This window comes from Gopherus evgoodei, chromosome 6 (assembly GCF_007399415.2).
Source record: "Gopherus evgoodei ecotype Sinaloan lineage chromosome 6, rGopEvg1_v1.p, whole genome shotgun sequence".
NCBI lineage: Eukaryota > Metazoa > Chordata > Testudines > Testudinidae > Gopherus > Gopherus evgoodei.
Genome location: NC_044327.1, coordinates 130,592,096 through 130,617,036, shown reverse-complemented (window position 1 = coordinate 130,617,036; position 24,941 = coordinate 130,592,096). Strand labels below are relative to the sequence as shown.

General features: G+C 43.7%; 1 protein-coding gene across 14 annotated transcripts in view; it reads right to left on the bottom strand.

Moving 5' to 3' along the window:
- Positions 1 to 24,941, bottom strand: part of CELF4 (CUGBP Elav-like family member 4) — an 885,136-nt gene that overhangs the window by 138,982 nt on the left and 721,213 nt on the right. For all 14 annotated transcript variants that reach the window (XM_030567118.1, XM_030567122.1, XM_030567119.1 and 11 more), the window contains exon 5: positions 13,670 to 13,749. In XM_030567118.1, the coding sequence (XP_030422978.1) occupies positions 13,670 to 13,749 (80 nt within the window). The remainder of the gene's footprint in view (positions 1 to 13,669; positions 13,750 to 24,941) is intronic.

Genomic DNA, 24,941 nt, shown 5'->3' with positions numbered 1-24,941 from the left:
ACCCCAACAAGACAGAGAGAGAACTGAGAGTCATTGTTGTTATCTCCATTTTATAGCTAAGGAACTGAGGCCCAGAATAATTGGACCACCTACAGTTTATGTGTGGCAGAGTCAGGCATTGAACTCAGCTATTCTAAATTACAGGCTCATACACTAAGCATAAGACCACACTTTACCCCCAGCATCTGCCACTAATTCATCATGTGGGAGCATGAAGGTCATTAAATTATAGGCCATTAATTTAGTTGGGGTTGGTCCTCTTTGAGCAGGAGGTTGGACTAGATGATCTCCTGAGGTTTCTTCCAATCCTAATCTTAAGAACATAAGAATAGCCCTTCTGGGTCAGACCAAGGGTCCATCTAGCCCCATATTCTGTCTTCTGACAGTTGCCAATGCCAGGTGCCCCAGAGGGAATGAACAGAACAGGTGATCCTCAAGTGATTCTATGATTAAATGGGCCAGATTCCCAATGGACATAGGTAGGGAATTATGTAGGGCGTTCGTGTGAAATATATATCACTTCCCAAGGCAGTTAAAACCTGAGTTGGTGTAAACTGGTGCAGCTACCAGCTGAGAATCTGACCTTAGTCTTCTGCAAAATGAGGATAATAGGACCGGCCCTCTGCCTACTGTTATGTACGGACAGGCTCCCACTGGACTCCCTAGATTGGGCCCCCTCAGTACTTCCTGAGCCCACAGGGTGTTATGAGGCTTAAATCATTAATCCGTGAAAAGTGCTTTGAGATCCATGAGTGAAAGCTGCTGCGTACCGTGGATGGGGAAGGCTTATTTATGTCTCCACCTCACGGATTCATTGCTTTTAAGGCCAGAAGGACCATGATGAAGATCTAGCCTGACCTCCTCATCTCTCTGTCTGATAATTCCACACAAAGTATTATTATAGGCACGCCCTAGTGCCGTTCGGAAAGGAGAATGTTGGAACACGAAGGACCACATGTGGGCCTCATCCAAATCTCATGGAAGTCACTGACTTCCACTGGTTTTGAATCAGGCCCTTAATGAACATGAGGCAGTGCCATATAATTCCTTTGCAACAAGCTAGCTAAAATTGGAGCTCATCTCCTTTCTTCCTGACCTCCTTTATTAAGTGCTATGAGATCTACTGCTGAGAAGCACTATATAAGAGGTAGATATTATTTCCCATTTGCTCCTAGGCTGGCAAGTCTACTTAACATGACTATCCTTGTTTGTTCCTCTGGTGCAGCTGGTAATATATTGCTCCCCTTAGTTAGCACTGGAAGACATTCTGCAGCTTGGCACTCTGAGGGAAAGAAAAAAATGGAGGTAAAAATACCTCTCCACTAAACTCACTTTGTAATCCCTAATCAGAGTCCTCTGTGGAAAAAAACTAATTTCCCAGCCTGTCTTGATGTGTGAAATAAAGTCATACTTGAAAATGGGTGCTTGACAGGTTGCTTGTGAAATTTCATATTCAACTAAAAATAAAATATCCATCCATTGATATTTCATTAAAAGGGCACGAAAACAAATCTTTTCCCTGGATGTCTGGAGTGCTTCCTATTAGTTATGGCCCTTCAAATGGAGTGTATACACAAATTAAGCATAAACTTTACAGAAGACTAAATAATACTGTACTGCCCCAGGTAAACCTATGTCTTCTAGCACAATTTTCAATGAAAAAGTCTTGAGAAATTATGTCACTGCAAAGTACAATGCCGTATATATATATATATATTTAGTGGGACCTATAAGTGTAAGGACCTCTAGTGTTCAGTGAGGCAACTCGCCCTAGTAATATTTAGATTATTTTTATAAACTCATGAATTACAGCCCAGATTCAGCAAAGCATTTAAGCACATTCTTAATTTTAATGATCTGAGTGGCCCTACCGGATTTAAGCAAGGGTGATAGTGCTTTGCCGAATTGGGTCCTATATCTGGTATGACTGCGGTCAGCTCACTGGCTAGATCAAGGGCTGGGGAGTCAAAAGTTTATGGCTGCTGAAAGTAGGCTGTGAGGCTGGGATTTAAATGTGTCCAAGAGATTTAGGTGCCCAAGTTCAATTAGGGTCCTTTTGAACTCTCAGCCTTGTGTCCATATTGAGGCACCTACATCAGTGGAAACTGCTGGGTGTTCAGCACTTTTGAAAATCAGGCTACTTATTTAGATGCCACAATATGAATTTAGGTGCCCACGTTTGAAAATCTTGGCCTGCAGTTTTATTCCCAGCTGTGAAACTGATTTGGATAGGTGCCTTTGGGCAACCCATGAAGAGCAATATTTCCACACCAGCATGCCTGAAGTTAGGCACTGAGCATCAATGGGAGAAGCTGGTTGCCAAGACTGAAAACAGAGCTACATCGGCTGATGTAAATCTGTGTAGCTCCACTGAAATCAAGGCTGCTGTATAACATCAGCTGAGGATCTGGCCGCAGTTTGTAAAGAAACTTGGGTATCCTTGAAGTTTTGGACAGGAAGTGAAAAAGAACAGTGTACCCAATTAGACCTTGAGGAGGATAGGGAACGTAAGATAGGCAGAATGTAATTACACAAGCTGGAATCAGGCCAGGACATCAGGATGAACTACCCTGCTCTTATGAAATATGCCATTTTTTTTCATACTCAGGGCTTCAACTTCATGTCTCATCTGAAAGATGAGTGGGAAGGCAGCCAGAAGGAGCGATTTAACTTTAGAGTCCTGAGAACCAGTTTAGACATGCTCAAGCCGTGGGTGACAGAGGCGGAAGGAGATAGGAGACATTCATCCAGCACTTGAGCGACAGAGGCTTTTGATAATGCTACTCCCTTGGTAAGGGAATGTCTAAGCAGAGATAGTAGCTGCAGGTACTTCCATCTACAGGTCTCCTGCGTTGTAATTGATTTGGAGTAGATGCTTGATTTAGGTCTTATTTCCCCACACACTTGTGAGTTGGTACCACTCTGAGCTAAAGTAATTGCTTCCTGCAGGGTAACTGAAGTATTAACTAGTGGAGAAACTGCACCTGATTTTAACAAGGAATAAGTAGATACATACCTCAGATATTAAAGAATCAAAACCCCAAGTCCAAATAACTCAACACTTTGGGAAAGGCTGGATCCCAATCCAGAGCTCGATTTTGTGGTTCAATCTATTTATAATAAATTCACACATGCCAGAGCTATTCCCATTGCTTCATGCGCTACTGGAAGGCGATTATTATTGTTTAATAATGGTCAAAATGTATTTTTTTCCATGAAAAATTTTGACAAAAAAGAAAAAAAAAGGTTTTCATTTAATTTTATTGGATTTTCATAGAAAAACTGAAAGCCCCCAAACATTTTTTCTTTTTGTTAGGTTTTTTTTGTAAGGTTTTATTTTTTCAAGAACCTTTTTTTAAAAAAATGGATATTGTCTGAAAATAAACCTTGTTACTGTGAAAAAAAATTTTTTCATGAGCAGCTCAATTATTTATTTTATGGGAGACCCAGCTAAGATCAGGACCCATTGCACTAGGCATGGTACAAACACGTAGTAGAGACAGTCGCTGACCTACAATCTAAATAGGCAAGATGGACAAAAAATGGGAGGGGACATAGTCACTGATAGGAGAAGTGAATTGTCTAAATGTAAACAGCAGGTCAAAAGCTCAGCTGGGAATAGACCCTAGGTCACTCCAGCACCCAATCCATTGGATGATACTTCTGCTCAGATACCGAAGTGATAGTATGGTTTAAGAATTTCAGTAGACTAGACGAGAATGATTTTAAAAAGAAATAAAATTAAAGAAGGGCCAGCAAATTAGGGAGATATACAATTTTTAAATAGCTTGTTTTAAAATTGGAATAGTGCACAGGCTAAGGAATACTGCAATAACATTAGTTAGTTAGAAGTATACTGCCCATTAAAGCATATTACAAATCACTTCGATACTGTATCCATTCTGTATTAACACATTTCACTATGATAGCCTAAATAATCATAAGTCTTTGCACTTACAGAGCACGTTCCATTTCAGGATCACAAAACTATGGACAACTATCATGCTGTTAATTAATCTGATGTCACCTTTGCATTATCATTTCCATTTTATGTATGGGGAAACTGAGGCACCACAAGATGACAGCCATATGGAGCTATACCCTCAGGTGGTGTAAAATCAGTGTAGCTCCATTTACTTCAATGGAATGATGCTGATTTATATTAGCTGAGGATCTGGCCCTTTATACGCCAAAGAATCCGCTTCCATTTGGACTGAAACAAATGGGAACGAGGCATACATTGTTAATGGGGAGAGTAATTAACCATTGGAACAATTTACCCAGGGTTGTGGTGGATTCTCCATCACAGACAATTTTTAAATCAAGATTGAATGTTTTTCTAAAACACTTTGCTCTAGGAATTATTTTGGGGGCACGTCTCTAGCTGGGCTATACAGGAGGTCAGACTAGATAATCACACTGGTCCCTTCTGTCCTTGGAATCTATGAATGAAACATGGCAACTGCTGAACCATGTACCACAGCACCGTGCAAGAGTTTAGGGCAGGAAATGGAGCAGAATATCATATATGATTGAAACTGCCAGGGGATTTTAGGAACCCAGAATGTCATTACTCATTGGCATTTGGCTGGGACACCTGGGTTAATAAATCTAATTTTGCCAAAAATATTGTGGGATCTTTCACAACCACAAATTGCAAAGGTCTCAGCTTAATATCTCATCTGAGAGTTGGTGTTGTGACCTTGACTTTTAAAAACGATCTTGGTCACTATTTGACCGCTTTGGCCAAAACCAATCAAGTCACCTACAACTAAAGGCCGTTCTGGAATGGGTAAACACATGCAGATTCCTGAGGATTATCTGTGTAGGCTATGGGAAAGGAGTTCGTTCATTCCCAAAGAGACTTCATGGGAATTTCTTCGTTCCTTCCAGTGAAGATATCGTGCTTTAAGGGTGAGCTGGCTGGAAGACAGGATTCAAGAAAAATAGGTGGAAGCATCCTGAGTGATTCAAACCTGGTCAAAAGCCCATGGAAAGGTCCCACTGACTTCACTGGGCTTTGGAGCAGGATCCTAGTGAGAAAGAAGCGCAAGAAAGGAAAAGAAAACCATCAAAGTGATAAAGATCCAGTCCTGGGACTGTAATTCCTCCTCTTCTACAGGAAGAAGGTGTTCTTAATACAGGATCTCTGTGTTATCCAATGGAATTCCCTCTATTGGGCTAGAAATCCCCCTGTGAGAGAGGGAATATTTGTCTCCAGGACCATAAGTTTATAAATGGCTGTGGTCCCTCAGGAAAGGTCAGTGCTTGGAAATTATTTTAGCCCTCCTAGGTTCTAATTTCATCCAAAAGAGACAGGTGTTGAGCATGGAATACCCTGTGGGGGATACTTCTGATGGCATTGAGACCTCTACAACGTTCCACTGCTGCGTCTTTCTTCCCCAACCCCCCGGCAACGTCCTCCTGTTGTTGATTTAGTTCCTTCTTCCCTTTGGAGCCATAAAAGGACATTATAGCGCCAATTAGCTCCTTTTGTCTAAAGTAAAGATGTGAGGCTCACTATCGCTTATCCCTCTTAGCCCATTTGGAGGTAATGAATTCTGCAGTGCAGAACAGTTTGAAGGGAAGAAAGAGAGAAAAAGACTGCAACTGAAGCCTATCAACTCCCCTGGGCCTCTTAGCTGTCCTGCCAGATGCCTGCACTGCTACGGAGATGTGACTAGAGAGGAAATGCAGCTCAGCTGAGTGCTTAGGCCCCAAAAGGCCATCTTCGGTGCCGGTATGATTCATACCCCCTGTCAGGCAGCCGGTCTGCCTGGCATTCTATTTCGGGGCCTAGAAACAGCTGATTTATTAGTTCATTTATGAAACAATAGGGAAGGAAGGGAACGTTGCCCTGGGATTTGATTTGATTTTATTGCAGGACATAAGGGATATTATTGCTGGGGGGCCTACCAGAACCTCTGGCTAAGGAAGTGGAACAAGTGATGGTGGTGGCAGGAGTGGGGTGGGCCAAACTCTGAAGGTCTATCCCCTCTTAGGGGACCTGGGGACTGAGGGAAAACTGACTCTAAGTTTTAGGCTGTGGTAACTTTTGATAGCAAACAGAGACTGGGGAACACATAAGTCTTTGGATGGGATTTTTCGACCAAATGTTATTGTCGGAAAATGCTGATTCTTCAAAATGGAAACTTTTTGTGGGAACATATCAGTTTCGACAAAACTTTAATTGGGAAAGATTTCTCAGGAATTTGAGAGCGAAAGAATGAGACCAGTTCCTCCCAGATACCCAATAGTCCAGCAGCTTGGTCAACTACTGAGAGATGGGAAATTCAAGCTCTAAATTCCTTCTCTCTATCAGATACAGAGGAGAATTGACCCAGGGTCTCCTACATCCTGGGTAAATACCCTAACTACTGGACTAACGGGTACATGGCAGAGGCCCACCTCCTTCTCTCTTCCTTTTGGTTTGGAGTTAGGCAAGTGCTACCACCTTACTTGCAAGAAATGGCTTAGGTGCCTACCCATAGTTCCTGGCTGAGAATCCCAACTGGAGATAGGTGCCTCACTCCTGGAGAGAGGTGGGGCTGAGGCCACACCCCTGTCTTCAGCATCTCCCATTGACTAGCTTAGGTGGCTTCCTTCTCTGCACGCTGGCTTTTGCGGCTCCCATTCTTAGGCGCCTCACTCAGAACTGTGGATTCCACGAGGCTGCAAGGGGCTATGATGCTGAATTCTGACGCACCTAAGTCTCTTTGTGGATTTAGCCCCAAGCTCTGTGGGACAGCACAGTGCCAAGCCCACTGCTGGCATTCAACAAAGAATATGAAGTGCAAATGGTTCTCTTGAAGCACTTGATGATGCAGATGATTTACTCATCTGGCACCAGCAGCCCACTAAGTCCTTTACTCACAGGGGTAACGACAAGATGCCAGCCCTGAAGAGCTTGCAATCCAGAGAGATGACATATGAACACAAGCACTGGAAGGCGAGGGGGTGGAAGGGTGGTGCCATTCAACTTGTCTCTTGTTAATGCCATGATTTCTTTCTAATCACCCTCACTGTGTTATTAACCGTAATATTTTAGACATTCAAGGGTCCTTGAGTTAACTCTTCTCTGCTGGGACTAGGGTGTGCAGCTGCTGTGACCATTTCTATCGATTGGCTTATTACATCTGTGAATTGTGCACAATGGTCCTCTAATTCAAACCATGCTGTTCTCACTGCCATCCTCCCTCCCACCTGTTTGTTTCACCTACATACTATGTCTTGCCTTTTAGCCTGTAAGCTTGGGGGACAGGGGCTCTCTTTTATGGTGTTTACCCAGTGCCCAGCAAAAAGAGGCAGCAGCTTAGCTGAGGCCTCTTGTGGCTACCACAATACAGTCAGTAGAAACCATCGGAGCCTAGTTGTGGAGAAGTATCAGAGGGTAGCCGTGTTAGTCTGGATCTGTAAAAGCAGCAAAGAATCCTGTGGCACCTTATAGACTAACAGACGTTTTGGAGCATGAGCTTTCGTGGGTGAATACCCACTTCCTCAGATGCATGTAATGGAAATATCCAGGGGCAGGTATATATATGTGTGCTAGCAAGCAAGCTAGAGATAACGAGGTCAGTTCAATCAGGGAGGATGAGGCCCTGTTCTAGCAGTTGAGGTGTGAAAACCAAGAGAGGAGAAACTGGTTCTGTAATTGGCAAGCCATTCACAGTCTTTGTTCAATCCTGAGCTGATGGTGTCAAATTTGCAGATGAACTGAAGCTCAGCAGTTTCTCTTTGAAGTCTGGTCCTGAAGTTTTTTTGCTGCAGGATGGCCACCTTAAGGTCTGCTATAGTGTGGCCAGGGAAGTTGAAGTGCTCTCCTACAGGTTTTTGTATATTGCCATTCCTAATGTCTGATTTGTGTCCATTTATCCTTTTCCGTAGAGACTGTCCAGTTTGGCCGATGTACATAGCAGAGGGGCATTGCTGGCATATGATGGCGTATATTACATTGGTGGATGTGCAGGTGCAGTTGTGGAGAAGGAATCTGCTAGGGTGAATCCAACCCTGCTCCCACTAAAGTCAGAACATCTCTCGGCATCTAAAGGAGCAGGCCACATCCCTTGAGGCCGCATGCACTTGGGACCCACACCTGCCAAACTTTCTCAAGTGAGGAGCTCTGCTGACATCCCATGGGTGAGTCTTCCTGGCATGACTGGAATATGGCAGGATTTGGGTTTGGGTCAAATGCTCCCCAACTTTGCAGAAAATGACATAACTGCCTTTAAAAAAATTAAAAACCAGGTAGCTGCCAGGATCTCACAATGGGAAGTGGAGAGTGTGTGTGTGTGTGTGTGTGTGTGTGTGTAGGGGGGGAGTCTGGGGAGGGAAGAGACAAGGAAAGTTTCTCCTACGAAAGAAATGATCCAATTTGAAGTAAGTCCCTTATGGGAAAAGCTGTGACAGAGGCTGCTCTGTTCCTGTTAATTTTCACAGTGCAGCTGTCAGCGGGTCTGTAAATAGTACTCCATGAAGCCAGCACTTCCTATCCACACATCAACCGTTCAATTAACAGAAGAACAGAAGAAAGAAATAAAGTGCACCACAGCCTTCTATCACGGCTTTGATGTTTCCCGGCAATTTATGAAAGTGTACACAAACCTAATTACAAGCCCCACTGCTTCCCATTTACATGGAGCTTCTCAAGTTCAGAGCTGTTTATATCAAAATAATTGTTAAAAATACCTCAGCTGATGTATGGCATTGTGGGCCTCTGCTCACCGCAGCCACCATGCCCCTCCTCCTGGGGAACTTCTGCCTACCCAGCACTTTGGCACAATAAAAGTAGCTTCCTCACCACTGTGCATGCAAGTTGCGCAAGACACAATTTCATCAGGACCTCAGTAGCTTGTTTCCTCTCCTCCCTCTACTTGACCATCTCCTCCCACTTTCCTTCCACCTCTCTTGTAGTCTTTCTCTGCATTTGCCCCCATCCCGAACTTGGCTGAATGTTCCTCTGCTATGCTATGGTGGAATGACAACAGCTCTTTGTTCCCCTCTCCTCCCCACCACACTGTAAAGGAACTGTCTCAGCCTATGCTTTGTAAAGCACTGTACAGGTTAGTTGCACTATAGGAATATATAATTAAAAAAAAACAATAGTACTAATACTGTAGGTTACAGGGGTAGTATTTTTTGGTATCACTGCCCTCTACTGGTTGGATGCAGAATCACTCAGCTGTGTGTTGTAATGCAGCATCTCTATGAGTTTACATGGTAGGGACCTGTGCTTGGGAGCGGGGATCTGAGTTTTATCGCCACTCTGACCATCAAGTGCCAGGTGGCTACTGACTGCAGGAGCATGACAACCAGGATGGCCCCAGGTGCAGCATGAATTTATTACACTAATAAATATTTTAGTAACTCTGATCCACTGACCTACATGATCTGATCCAGAGTTTTCATCCCACCAGTCTAGTGAACAACAAAATCTGTTCCAGCCTGAAGAGAGAATTTCCACGTTGAGTGCAGTTGAGACTTCTGCAATGGGCTGCTTCTTTGGGTTATTGAATTCAGTAAAAGCTAGGAAGACCTCAGAATTTTCAGGGTCATGGCTGGGGTAAAGAGCAATGGGACACATGGCTGACAGTACTGAATCAATACTTTTCTGGTGGTTTAAAAAATTCAAGTAAATAAAACCCATTGCAGAAGTCTCAACTGACTGTCAAGCTAGTTATAAGCAACTGGGAATTTCCCATTGCCTTCCTGGGAGAGAGGGGATACTGAGAAAGGATCTGGAGGAAGAGAGAGTGCTGACTAAAGCTGGTTGAAAACTGTTTTTATTTTCAGCAGAAAAAAATTGGCTCTGTCAATATCCCCCCTAACTCAAAAGTTTTCAAGCTTTAAACAATTCCAGTGTCAGCTTTGCCAGAAAAAGTTGACTGCTTCTGTGGAGAGGAGACTCTTTCCTCAAAGTGCAGCTGAAAAGCCAATTTTTTCTTTCCTTGTAAGCGCCTTGGGGCAGGGACTGTCTTTTTGTTCTGTCTTTGTACAGCACCTAGCGCAATGGGGCTGTGACTGGGGCTCCTAGACGCTATGGTTTTAATAGTATAGTAAAGAAAAACCAACTTAACTGTGTGACCTTGGGCATGTTACTTGTTCTCTGTACATCCTCTGAAGGGATGCTGAGGGAGCAAGCAGAGAGGTAGGAGGAGAACCAGGGAAGAACAAAGTGACAGAAGCCATGGATCCTAGGCTAACGGGGGCCATATAAGTACCACAGGTAGAGAAATGTGGATGAAACTGTTGGCCTCATATAGAATGAAAGGATTTAGAGTCAGTAAAATAAACTCAGAAAAAGATTGTGAGGTGCTTAGATACTATGGTAAAAGAGGCCGTAAAAACACCATCAGTCAACAGCTGTGGATGAAACTGTTGACCTAATACAGAAGCAAAGGACTTACGGGCAGTAATACCCCAAATCAGCTGCTTTGGAACAAAGAATGGAGCTTTTGTACCATCATTGCTTGCACTTTGCTGGTTTTTCTAAGGAAGAAAACAAATTCTTGCAGAGGTACAGGGTGCGTGATGAATAGCAGCCAGGCATCTATCCGAGGAAAGGGTTTTAAAAAAAAACTTTCACAAAAGAAAGTTGCTTTTTGAAACTATTAGGTAGCATATGTTGTGTGAACAGGAAGTCACAGTGGAGCAATAATCCTGGCAGCTGTGCAGAAACAGGAGCCTGCTGCAAGAATGAATGACTCGAGACCTGACAAGAATGATGATGGATGCCCTGTTGGTTGTACATGAGGATGAGGCACGAGCCATTTAAACTGGCTGAACCACAGGGACAACTTTGAGTTGGCATTGCAGCCAGACAAGCTGGCCTAGTGCTAATGGTGCTGAGGCAGAGGGGTAGCACAGGGACTGCCGGTTCTGGGTGTCCTGAGCAGAGCGTCACAACTGGACCTGCAGCCATTACGCAGCTGATTAGTTTCAGTGGCACTGATCTCGCAAAGAACCAGCCCAAGGCCCTAGCCATTTGGGTCATTAATGACTATTTTGCACCTTTGGTAAGAGCAGGAGTGATAATTCTGTGGCACTGGTCAAATTGCAGTCTGGTCATTTGGAATGTATTGTTCCTTGCTTCCTACCTCAAAAGAAAGATTCCGAGCAAAAACAGGACACAGCAAGAAAACAGATGAGCTGTCTCCAAGGGATCTACGCTCATTAACACCAGCTGAGGATCTGGTCTTTGATCCATATCGCTCTCCCAGGAATGCTTTCTGCTGACCCTTTGCTCTCTGTTCACCTTCCCCCGTGGTCCGCTTTCCTTTCTCATTGTGTTACCCATCTCATTCTGACTAAGCTTAGTGGGGTGAAATCCTGCATCCACTAAAATCAATGGCAAAACTCCCATGGACCACAATGGGGCCAGGATCGAACCCCTGATGTTCTCATTTGCCTGAAAAATACATTATCCTCACCCCCCCCCAACAATGCCATACAAATAATAAAAGCTAATTTTTCCTCCACTTTCAAGAGGTTGCAGTATACTTCTCCACTTCCTGTCCAATTTTTCAGTGTAGTATTGCTGTGTGCTGTTCAACAGCTGCTACATTCTACCCCTGAGGTGCCTGTATTCTCTCTCTCTATGGCCCAATCCTGAGAGATGCTGAGTGTCCTTCAACTCCATTGAAATGGATGGGTGCTGAGGTTGCTTGTAGGCTTGATCCTGTGGGATTATGCGGTTGCTTGTGGGACTTACAAAGCACTTCAGAGTCCTTGTGGATGCAGAGCACTGTACAGAGTAAAGCTAAAGTTATGATGCCTTCTAAGTAGCCACAGGTTTGGTTATTCAAGGATATTTCAATCACAAGTAGTTAACAGAAATGGTAATAACCATCTGGTAGAAGTGATCAGGAAAAATGATTGAGGCATCGGTCCAAATTCTGCACTGACCTTCACCCTGAGAAACTCAGCTGATTCACTGGGGTGGCAGAGGAGCAATTCAGTGCAAATTCTGACCCCTAATGCACAGGAGATAGATCTGAGTGGTGAGGGATGGTGAGGAAAAAGGAAGACGGCAGGATAACAGCTGGACTGGTGGTGAACCATATTTTGTGCATAGTTCATCTACATGACAACATGTTCATATTACCCTTACTTCACCTTCCTCCTTTCCCCTAGCCCCCACCAGTTGTTCCCCCCACCCACCTCTTGCATCTTGTCTTTAACAAAGATTGTAAGGCCCTTGGGGACTGCCTCTTTGCTCCATGTCTGTACAATTCCGAGCCCAGTGAGGCCCTGATCCCTGACTGGGGTCGAGGAGCGCTATCTTGAGAGATTCGTAGATTTTAAGGCCAGAAGGGGCCATTATCATCAACTAGTCTGACCTTCTGCATAACACAGATCAGAGAATTTCATCCAGTGGTTCTTTCATCAAGCCCATAACTTTTGGTTGAGCTACAGCAGGGCTTTTAGAAAGAGACGGCAAATCTTGATTTAAAGACTTCAAATGATAGAGAATCCACCACATCCCTGGGCAAGTTGTTCCAATGATTAATTACCCTCACTGTTAAAAATGTGCACTTAATTTCTTTTCTGAAGTTGTCGAGCTTCAGCCTCCAGCTATTGGATCTTGTTCTGCCTTTGTCTACTACACGAAAGAGCTCTCTACTTTCTAAAATCTTCTCTCCTCGTAGATACTTGTAGACCATGATCCAGCCACTTTTTAACATTCTCTTGGATAGACAAAAGAGATCAAGCTTTTTAAGACTCTCATTCTAAGGCAGGTTTTCTAGACCTCAAATCATTCTTGTCGCTCTTTCCTGAACCCTTTCCAATTTGTCAATATATTTTTTTATCCTCGTAGTATTTATCCTACTGGTAAAAGTCATAAACCAATAATAATAAAGCAAAAACTGTTAGGACACATCTCTCCCTAAGGTTAATTGTGCATTCTCCTCTGTTTAAGGCAGGGGTGTGTGTGTGTGTGTGAGAGAGAGAGAGAGAGAGAGAATGAGCAAAATAAGCCTTCTAGATTTTCTCCAAATATCAGGCTGGAACCTCAACCCTACTGGGCATTTGTCCAAATGGAGTGATCTGAGGTTGATGGCCAGGAAGACTCTCTAAATATCTTCACAGCTCTTTTAATTCTAAGCTGTTGAGATGAGGATAAGAACTGCATTTTGCACTTTTCGGTGGTTGCACGGAGGTGCAAATCGCAGTACTGCTTGGCTCTAAATTCTGCTTCCATCATATTTGTGTGCTTTTCTCTGCTGAACACCAAAAAGGTTCCTCATTGTTCCCATACAGACCGTTATTCCTTGGCAAAGAAAAAGCATTTAGACACGGGCAACAAGCCTGAATCATTCCTGTGCAACCAGTGGGGTTACCCCAGGGATAAATCTGGCCCAGCTGGTACAACATTTGTGATTGTGTGTCTTTGCAGACAATCAAAACTCTATCATTACTGGTCATGGGACACTGTGCCTCTTGAGCTCACACATATGTGAAACGATACAGTGCCACCTTGGCCTTTTAATTGAGTAGCTAAACAAACCCGAGGCCCCACACGCCTCAGCTGCTATCCATTTTTCCTGGAAGAAGATTCAGAAAGCACTAATAAATCATCAGCCCTTCCTCCCCTCACCCCTTCATCAGGCCTCTGGGCAGCGTGGGCAGAACAGACCCGCAAGGCGTTCTCCTCCATTAGCCTGCTACTCACCGGCATTGTCTGGCTGCCATGCAAGGCGTTGATGGCTGCTTGGGCCTCTGCATGCGAGGAGTATTTCACAAATGCACACCCTGCAAGAGGAGGGAGAGGAGAGAGAAGGGTTTTTAAAAACAGAGATCCGAAAGCAGCAGGCGGCTAACATGGGCAACCGTGGCCAGCCACGTGAAAGGGATTTAGTCTATTGAAAACCCACAAGGCTCTCCTAGCTACACAAATGATTTGCTATTTGTAGAGTGCCACAGATGGGAATCACCCATTACAGTTCACAAGTGCTCATCTCTGCCCCAAAGAGCATGCTGTGATGACTTTTGGCACGAGAGGTGAGAACAGGAATTGTATTTATGGAATGGCCACCACCTTGGCCAAGGCCAGTTATAGAACCATGGACATCCAGCACTAAACAGCAAGGGTCATGACAACTTGAGCTGGAGAGCCATTCCTTGGAGCTGTGGGCTGCAACCGAGTCATATCCCCTGTGTGTTAGACACAGCAAGGACACACAACACAGACAGGTCTCAGGGTTACATTTAGGCATTCAGAGGTCATTTCTCTTAGCCTCTTCTAGCCAGGTTTGGGGGCTGAGTAGTAAATTTGTGTATGCGCACATCAGGTTTTAGTGTGATGAGCACCATATCATAACTTTACCGAAGAGTAAGCCCTACGTCAGGGGCAGGGAGTCTCACATCATCAGTATGGAGAAAGTATCACTATAATTATTTGAATTGACACAGAAGACGATAAGAGATGTGCTGACTTTCACATAAGCAGTGACCGAGGTGAGAAAACCCCCAGAAGTCCTGGCTTTCAAACCTTTCTCATACTACCTGGCTATCCTCCCACACATACCCCTGAGGATTACAAAAGAGGCTGTTGAAAGCATGGGAGTTAAAAACACTGTTTTTTGGGGGGGGAAGGGGGAGAGGAGGGAACGAGTCCAACCCTAAAATGTAATTGGGAACCTGTACATTTCCCCCCCAAAGCTCAGACTGCCTCTCGGGGAAGTGTAGCAATTGTTATTAGAAGGATCTAACTTATAAGGGGCTAAGGGGAGACCATCATGAGAAAGTGAAGTAGATAAACCTCAGCTGGAAACAATAAGGATCGATTATCAAATAATCACAGACCAGCATTCCTGGACTCCTGAGATACTTCACCTTCCTCTTCACTAATCAGAGATAATTCAGAATCAGGGTGTTTAAGTATTTGCAGAGATTCTTTTGCACTTTCTGCCTCTAAAAAGAGGATGATTAGCGAGTATACAAAAGCTTTCCAGGTCCAATAGCCCCGAATTTTGGTTGCAGCTATCAAACTCTGTTCCTTTGTCTCTTGGAGTGAAATCCACCCTCTCTGCATAAAGCCTCCATCAGTGGGATCTTTGCACGAGTTGGAGGAGATGGAATTTACCCTGTTCAACCCATAGGTTGTCAACACAACTCCTGTGCCACTGTCATTCCCTGTTGGGTTTTGAGGTAAGGGTTAGCTGAAATTTTTGCTCTGGACAAAGGACTAATGGTAGTTAGGCACCTGGAATGCAGATAGACGTCTAGATGCATTTTCAAAAAGCAGCCCTGCACCTACCTCCCATTGAAATAAATAAGAGTTAGGCACCGAAGGCGCTTTTAAAGTTTGCTGCCTGCAAATTCAGGTGCCCAAATGTCTTAAAAGGTGCCTGATTTTTAGTTTATCACTTCCTAAAAAATCAAGGTCCCTCTCAAAGGTGTTGAGATCCTCTGCTAGTCCCTCAGAGGCACCCAATACCATTAAACACTTGAAAATGTAGGGCCAGCTACTCAGCCAGGGCTACACTGATTTAATCCAGCTGAGGATTTGGTTCCTAATATCTAAGCAGTATAAGAAACCACATAGACTAGACTAGCTAGAACAGAACAGAACAGAACAGAAAAACAGCCAAAGCCAAAAGTACACTATAGGCATCGTCAGATGGGTGACAGCAGCAGCAGCAGCACGTCCCATGGGGATCACCACTGGAGGTCTCTGCTGGGACAGCTCACCCTGATATGTGAGTGGGAAAGAAATGGAACAACATGCAGGATTTGTGGGTGGGGGAGATATTATGTACTCTTTGCCAAATGGGATGAAATATGCAGCGTGCAAAAAACTGCAACAACGCAATAGACCTTATATGTGGTGGTGTTTAAAAACATGAAATCAAATAAATAAGATGATTCAATGCATAAAAATTTAATGGAGAAAAAGGCCCAGCGTATTGATTATTCGTCTTCCTGTAGCGCCTCGAGAGTCCAGAGAAGATCAGGGCCAACGAGATGATTGCTAGACACCGTACTAACCCCTAGGAAGAGTCAGTCCCTCCCCCGAAGGGGTGCACTCTAAATAGATGGGACAAGCAACAGGTGGGAGAAAGGAAGTATTATCAACTGCATTTACAAATATTGTTTACAGATGGGACGCTGAGGCCCAGAGAAATTAAGGGTCATGCTCAAGGTCACACAAAAACCCAGTGATAAACTGAAGCCAGATCTCCTGAGTCTGAGCCAAATGCCTTAATTATAAGCTCATCCATCTACTCTTAGGCCTTGTCTGTTATTAAGGGCTGGTCTACACTGGGGGAGTGGGGTTGAGGGTGGAGGGGTTCAAACTAAGATACGCAACTAGTTGAAGTATCTTAGTTCGACCTGCCTGGCCGTCCCACAGCGGTGAGTCGACTGCAGCGGCGCCCCCGTCCACTGCACTTACTCCTCCTGCCGAGGTGGAGTACGGGCGTCGATTAGCGGCTCGACTGATCGCGTCCAGACGAGACAAGAGCAATCGATCCCCGATACATCGAACACTATGGGTACAGACGTACCCTTAGTATGCAGCAAGCGGAGGTGTAAATCTCGGCACACTAGCTCACTGCACAGAACTGTCCATGTGGTCATGGACCCTGCTACTGCACATTAAGAGTTCACTGTGCGGTTTGACGTTCTGCTGTTGTCATAAACAGATAGCTAAGGGTTAATGTCTCTTTCACCTGGAAAGGGGTAACAACAGTAACCAAACACCTGACCAGAGGACCAATCAGGAAACAAGACTTTTTCAAATCTAGGTGGAGGGAAGTTTTGGGTATGAGTCCTTTGTTCTTGGTCTGTTCTCTTTCTGGGCTTGAGAGTGACCACAGGAATCTCCAGGCTTTCTAATCTTCTGTTTCCAAGTTGTAAGTACAAGGATAGTAAGACAATAGATTTATATTGTTGTTTTTTTTTTACATGTGTGTAGTTGCTGGAATGTTTTAAATTGTATTCTTTTTGGATAAGGCTGTTTGTTCATTTTTTCCTTTAAGCAATTGACCCTGTATATTGTCACCTTGATAGAGACCAATTTTATGTCTTTTTCTTTCTTTTTATATAAAGCTTTCTTTTTAAGACCTGTTTAAGTGTTTTTCACTGGTTAAGGCTAAGAAACGAAGGGAGGGGGAAAATCTCTTTGTGTTAGATTTACTAAGCCTGACTTTGCATACCCTCTGGGTGAGGGGGGAGAGAGATTAGATCTCTCGGTACTTATATTTCAAGGACTTGAAGCAGGGAATCTCCTAGGGAACCCAGGGCGGGGAAATCTGGGAGGAGGGGGAAGGGAAATGGCTTATTCCCCTTTGTTGTGAGACTCAAGGAATCTGGGTCTTGGGGTCCCCTAGGAAGGTTTGGGGGGACCAGAGGGTATCAGGTCCTAAAATTCCTGATTGGTGGCAGCGCTATCAGATCTAAGCTGGTAATTAAGCTTTGGAGGTCTCATGCTAGCTTCTCATGTTCTGAACTCTAAGGTTCAGATCTGACTAGGAGAGTTATGACATGGTGGCAGAGGTGGGATAAGACAAGAATCCAGAAGCCAGTAGGAATATTATTTTCTTTTTCTCTGCTAGGGCTTTTAAGCAGAGAGAGAAAGAGTTTGGTTTTGAAAAGGAACCAGAGAGAATTTTTTTTTCTGTTCTCTGGTTGCAGTTTGGCTTGCATATTAAGCAAGGAACTATTAAGGGTCTTTTGTTAAACTATAGCACTCCCATTGAGAGTCAAGTACCCAGCACAATACACATGCAAATAAAGTGGTTTTTCTGGTTTACTTTACTTTTAAAAGATTAGCTAGAGGAAGAAAAAGAAAAGGCACTGTTGCTAGGCAGAGCCCAGGAGGCAATAGAGAGCCAGCAGTTCCAACAATAAACACCAGAGGGCACCCCAACACAAGAAAACAGGAACCATGACTTCTAAGGCAAAAATAGAGGCTGAGAAATAAATCAAAGACGCAGAGCACAAGCGAGATATGGAAAAAAAAACAATATAAACCTATTGTCTTACTATCCTTGTACTTACAACTTGGAAACAGAAGATTAGAAAGCCTGGAGATTCCTGTGGTCACTCTCAGAGCCCAGAAAGAAAACAGACCAAAAACAAAGGACTCACACCCAAAACTTCCCTCCACCCAGATTTGAAAAAGTCTTGTTTCCTGATTGGTCCTCTGGTCAGGTGTTGTTTGTTACCAATTTCCAGGTGAAAGAGACATTAACCCTTAGCTATCTGTTTATGACAGCTGTGAGGCTTTGTCTGGGTTAGACTAGAAGGCATGTTGGCATGTTTTAGCTCACATGTGCTAACCAAAAGTCTAGCGTGATCAGAGCCGTGTATTCTTTGACATGTGCTGAGCTGGTTGAGATGGAGCCCCGGCTGTCTTGATGACCTTGACCCGCTAACATGTGTTAAAACTACAGCTGCCTTGTCTAGCCTCTTTTTTCCCTAGGGTAGACATGGCCAAAATCCTACTCTAGACAAGGCCGTAGAAGAAGAGAACACTGTGAGAATGATTATGTCCTGAAATAACTAGTTCTTCCAGGGAGATGTGCCACATTGGCAGCTGGCACGTGGAGTAGCAGTTTACCTGGAGTTCCTGCTAGCTCTTCCCCACATCTAACTGTCAGTTACCCTTCACTTCCCTGTTGGCTGGCTGCTCTGTGTGTGCAAATCAGGAGCTTCCGTAAATAGCACCCGCAAATGGAACCTGGTAATATTAACTCTGTCAAGGTTCAGTATTGATCCTGAACGGCTTTTTGAAAAGCAAGGCTGAGACTTCAGCTCATTCGTGCTAATAATTAAACTGGTTAGCAATATGGAGCTGCCACTCAAGTTCAGGTTGTAAAAAGCGAGCCAGAGAGAGAGCAGGAGAGACTACGTCTCTAGGGCTGTGTCCTCCTTGGAACCAGCTGCTGACAGATCTCAGTGATTATTGCCTTTATTATTACTGAGGTTTGATTCCTTTGTGGTTATCTTTTATGCTTGACAGCTTTGGGTGAGTGCAGAGAGGCACTCAAATTTCCTGCTTTCCCTTATCCCAACTGTTTTTTCCAATTAATGAAGTGTTTAACCTCATAAGATCAGTAGGGGTGGAACCCTTCCAGGTTAGCTAAGTGGTCCGGCTGGCTTTTCCTTCCCACTTTATATAACATAGCTAGTTGAAAAATATATTCTCATTTTTTCCCTATTGAAATTCAAAACTTTGATGACATTTTTCATTGACATTTGAAATTTTTCAGCTGCCACTAGTGTGGGTCATATAACAGGGTGGAGTTTGTCCACGAATATTTATGTGAAAAAGGACTCCCAAACTTTCTGTTTTGGTCAAAACTTCAATGAAAAATTGAATTAGAAAATTGAAATTCAGAAAATCTTGATCGACTGTATTTGTCAACCACCCATAAAAAACTGAACAATGGGATTGTCGGCACTTCGCTGCCTTGTCCTTTGGCATCTCCAAGCATGCAGTGACTGAGGTGATTTTTCAGCTTTCTCCACCTACACTAACCAACTCTGTTTGCTAAAGCAATAGACAAGAAAGCACTCATTTTCTGTCTGTCAGCAAAACAAACTGTGCACTGAAGAAAAGCACTGTCATTCTTGGGATACCTGGGTTCAATCCCCTGCTCTGCCCAGACTCCCTGTGTGACCATGGGCATGTCACTTAGCTTCTCTCTGCCTCAGTTCCTCATCTGTAAAATGGGGGTGACAGCACTACCCTGCCTCACAAGGGTGTTATGATGCAGAGACAAAGGCCTGAGTCTAGTACTCTATTATCACAAGAAACTACTACATGCCTTACTGTATATCCTCGTAGGCCGCCTCTGCCTCAGCTTTCAACAGCTCCACCAGTGGGGCTTCTTCAGAGGACTTTCCTTATTGCCAGGAAGTGTTTTCCTGAATTCCAGAAGAAATTTCCTCTTTGTTCCATTTCATCCCCAAGTTCCTCAACTAACTCACCCTAAAAACTTCTGCCACATACAGGCTGTCAACTACAGAGGGTCAAAAAAAATGGAAACAAAAATTTTGACATGGAGAATTTCAAGCCAATTTATTTCAAACTTGTGAAAATGTCCAACCAGTTCTGCTGTTTGGCATTCTTTGGATATTTGTCACCAGTGATTACCATGTGTAATTAACTTCGCAGACATCGGACATACCATGTCACATGGCTGCTTGGACATCATCAGGAGGGAAAGAACTTAGAAGGAACCTTCCATTCTGCAACCACAGGCTCCTACTGTCTGAGCAAATGGGAAATTATTTCAGCTGTATTCGTGTTCTGTGCTTTGTGGACCTCCAGCCACGAGACGGTGATGTCATCACATATTATTGATTAGTTCTGACATTTCATGAGAAATTGAAAACCTGTGGCACTTTCTCAGGAAGGGGGTATCTATCACAAGTCAATGCGGTACTGCCAATCTCACACATTTGAAAAACTCATGAATCAGCCCTAAAAATTCATAAGACTGGCTTAAATCGTAGTATTTAAAAATAATAAATGTGCGGTTCTTTTTGCTTTCTGGGTTTTGAGCATCTAGATTACAGCTGAGTCATGTTTTTAAGCCTTTCCCTGTAATAGTGAGGACCAGAAACTGACTTGTTTTTTTAAAAAAGCGAAAGCGGAGATCCTCACGACTCCAGGAGTCAGGACTTTAAGAGAAGCACCAAACTTTCCAAGACTCAAATTATGAGAGCTGGCAATACCCTCAGATATATATTTACTCTGTCTTCCCCCTCACCACCCACCACCCCAATTCTATGGCCTTATATGATTAAAATATTGGAATGGCTCTGTGGTAAAGGGCAGAAAACTGGACAGAATCCGCCTCAGTCTTCCTGCTGTTCTTATTATGCCAGGTGAATCTTCAGAACTAGGAATGGGGAACAACTGAGAGAAAGGGTGAGAATGTTCTTGTTTCTTCCTCAAATGAAGTGGTTCACTTCATACACACAGAAAAAGGCTAGAAGAGACGGGCTCTTTGCTTCTTTTTTCATTCGGACCTTCAGGAGTCTGGTGCCTCTTGTTCTTGCCAATGTGCTTAAGCCAGCATTTAAAGTTAACCAGAGAGCCAGATTTTTAAAAGTATTTAGGTGCCCAACTCTCATTGATTTCAATAGGAGTTAAGCCCCTAAACACCTTTAAAAATCTGGCCTCACATATTTAAGTGCATTCCTGGTTAGAGATGGATTTCTAAACAGGAGCCTAAAATGCTGGGGGCTCGTGGCCATCTGACTGCCTTTTGGCGAACTCTGAGAAATAAATTGGTAGGTCTCAAGTTAATTCTAATGGACAAACATCCACAACCCATGGCTGGACTGAATTACCTCTAACCCCTAGAGCAGTGGTTCTTAACCTGGGGTGCATCTCCCCCCTGGGGGTGCGAGATGCCCTTTCTGGGGCTGCGAGACATACCAGATTTTTTTAGAAGGTAAATCATCAAAAACACAAATTAAGCACAGGCACGTAAGTACAACTACTTTGTTTAATCAAACCTGTGTATTTATTAACATTATATATTTTTAACTATTACTGTAATATACAAACAAAAAAATATTTTCAAGTTTTTAAGCTAATTGTAGTGAAATTATCTCACTAGAAAATACAGGGTATCACCATGTTACGGGGTATTTCTTGACACGTGCCCAGATGATGATGTGGTAGCGTCGCGGCTTTGTTTGAATTCAGTTAGCGGCTAACTATTAGCGTGTTGGTTACAGTTTACTTCCACAGCATACTAGATCCATTTCTTTTTGACCTGGATTCCATCAGCGATAGTGATTTAATGAAAGATGATCTCATTGAATTATGAGCCAATGGCCATATCGGAATGGAGTTTGAGACCATGACACTTGAGAATTTCTACAACTGGTGCCATTTGCAACTACATACTTGTGTGAGATAGGATTCTCATCATTCTTACACATCAAAACAAAGGCCAGAAGCCTCCTAAATGTGAGCAATGACATGCTTGTGGTTATTTCAAAAAAAGTTCCTCGTTTTTTGAACATCTTTGAACAAAAGCAACAGCAGAAGAGTCCCTGAGCCAGTAAACTTATAAAAAGTGTGTAATTTTTCATGTATTCTTAATTTTACTGCAAAATTAAAATAAATATATAATTCTATCTCTTTCATTTGATAGTTATGATATATCTAGGTTTAAAGAACTGACCTACTTCAACGATTTTTGATAAGGGGCATGAGAACGTATTTTGAGAACCAAAGGGGTGCAGGCTGCAGTAAAGGTTAAGAACCACTGCCCTAGAGACTGGCCCTCTCTAGGAAGATACTGGCAGAATGGCAGGGAGGTGGGCATGCAGTGGTGGAGATTATTGTTCTGTCAATCCAGCCCCATTCACCGGCACTACACTCATTTAATTTGCTTTACAGTGATGGGGCAACAGAAGGATCAAACAGAACAGTAGGAGGAGCTACAAGGACAGAGGGAGACCAAGAAAATACTTTATCAAACAACACAAAATTAATCCAGGGAACTCATTGCCACGACATGTTGTGATGGTCGAAAATATAACTGAGTTCCAAAAAAGAACTACGTAAATTCATGGAGGATAGATCCATCAATGGCTATTAGCCTGGATGGGAAGGGATGCAAAACCATGCTTGGGGTGACCTCAAACCTCTAACTGCCAGAAGCCGGGAGGGGAAGATGGGATGGATCTCTCCAATATTGCCCTGTTCTGTACATTCCCCTGGAAGCTCTGGTACTGGCCTTTGTGGGAGACAGGACACTGGGCTAGATTGACCATTAGTCTGACTCATTATGGCAGCTGTTATGTTCTTAAGTCGCAGCCGTTCAGGAGATGAAGCTGTAACTTACAGGCAAACCTTTCCAGCTCACAATGGGTCTGCAAAAGAGGTGGAAAAAGTACAAGAAGACACAGGCTGGCATTTGTGAGTGTGTGTGTGTCTTCTTCTCTAGCTACCATCAGGCTAATACTTCCATAATGAGTAACAGGGGGAGCAATGATGCATCACATGGGACTGTGAAAAAGCTGAAAAGTGAGCCCTATAGAATAAGAGCTGGAGTCAACAGACATTCAGATCAGTGGATAGTATCCCATTAATTTCAATGTGCATTGGATCAAACCCTTAAAAAGTAGGTGGCTTGGAGGGAATCGTGGCTGGGAGAAAGCTGAGATCCTCTGGTGTGGAACAACCCTCCCATTCTGCTGTGATTGCTACCTCCCTGCACGGCGTTAGCATCCAATTTCTGCTCTTGCTGTTAGACTTTCCCAGACACTCACCCCCAGAGCAGAGAGTATATCGGATGGCACACTCCCTTTCCCCTGGCTGTTTCCTACCACCTTGACAAGATGAGGTCTGTCTGAAGATGAAGAATCTTTGCTGGCTGAGAGTGATTTTACAGGCATAGCAGTGTCTTTCTCAAATATGTCACTGTGGTTAGGATCCTTGGTCTTCATGTTGCAGAAATATGCCCGTCAATGTTGTCACATGTCAAAATATCTGGTGACATATGAACTGCAACAACAGGACTGGTGCCTTCTTCACAGACGCCAGCACATTTGATGAAATATTACATGCTGATCAATATTTAATGGATGCATTTCACTGTCAAGAGAGAAGGGCTTCCTGTTAAATTGAAGATACTTTTCTAGGAAATGGTTGGAAGAATGACCCTGATATTAGATGGAAAATTCTTGTTCAAATGCTGATGCTGGAGAAAAGGCTGTGATGTGCCACGCTTCAAGGACAGAACTCCCCCAGCTCCAGGCGTCCAGGTGATAAGTACTGTCTCAAAAGGGCCAACACCTGGCTAGTCAATCCAATGAGACCAATTTTCAAATTTTAAGTATTTGTCTGTGAAACCCGATATAAGAGCTTTTAAACTGGGGAGGGCAAATACGGACGAGGCACACTGTTTAAATCAGGGCGCGACAGTGCACACTCAAAAATGTATGTGCATTTGTTTCCCTGCAGTTTGTGCAAGCTAGTGGGTATATGCACATGCAAAATGGCCCTTCTGTGTGTATTTACCTATCTTACAAGTGCAGGTTCCTATTTGTATGCAATTGTGGGTCTTTGCATTGTGCACACCCATTATGCCTTGCTGAGAAAGTTAGGTCCATGTGATTATCCAGTCCATTCTTCTGGGGAAAAATGCAAGATCATTTCCTTCGTCCTATACATTCTTCACCACCTTGCCCAGGCCATCTTTAAGTGACGGGCCTTCTACCATTTCCAGTGAGAAAAAGCACAGTACAAGGAGTTGAGAAATCTGGTTTCTCGGTTCAGCTGCACCAGTCTGCCTCCTTGGACAGTGCTGGCTTCACTGATTTTAGACTCTGCTAATGGTGGGGTAAATTTTATTTTTAAATGTCCAAAAATCAAATAAGGAAACAAGTTCAGAAGTTCATCTCCATACTCAGAAGTCAGCATGCTTCCTGGAACCTGCAATACTGGTCTGCATTTTACAGCTAGTTGAAACATTTGGCTTTTTGATCATAGACTATTTTTATTTTGGTCAAAATTACCTGGCTTTTCTCAGGGGGTGCAGGGCAAAAGCAAGCACTCTCCCTCCAATTTTTTGAGTAAAAGATTTTGGATTTTGAAAATTTATTTCCCTTTGTAACTGAATCTCTGTCTCCAGATTGCCTCTTTGTGGCCAAGGGCGGCTTTGGCTCAGTTTCCCTCTGAGGTTCCTGGAACTAATCCACAAAGGCTTTCCCTTGGCTAATAACACCCCTGTTTGGGGCTGGACTAATAATGAACAAGTTGAAACAAGGCTCAAAATTCCACAGTAAAGTCCATCAACCCACAACACAACAGTTCATTCACAGCTCTAGCTCTTCTTCAGGCCCAGTCTGCTCTTCATCAAGCAGCAAGTCCCAACCATTTCTAGCTGGAGTCCTTCCCTGCTCTCCAAGCAGCCATTCACAGGCTTTCCTACCTGGAGTCCTTCCTTTCCCAAGAAGAGGATGCA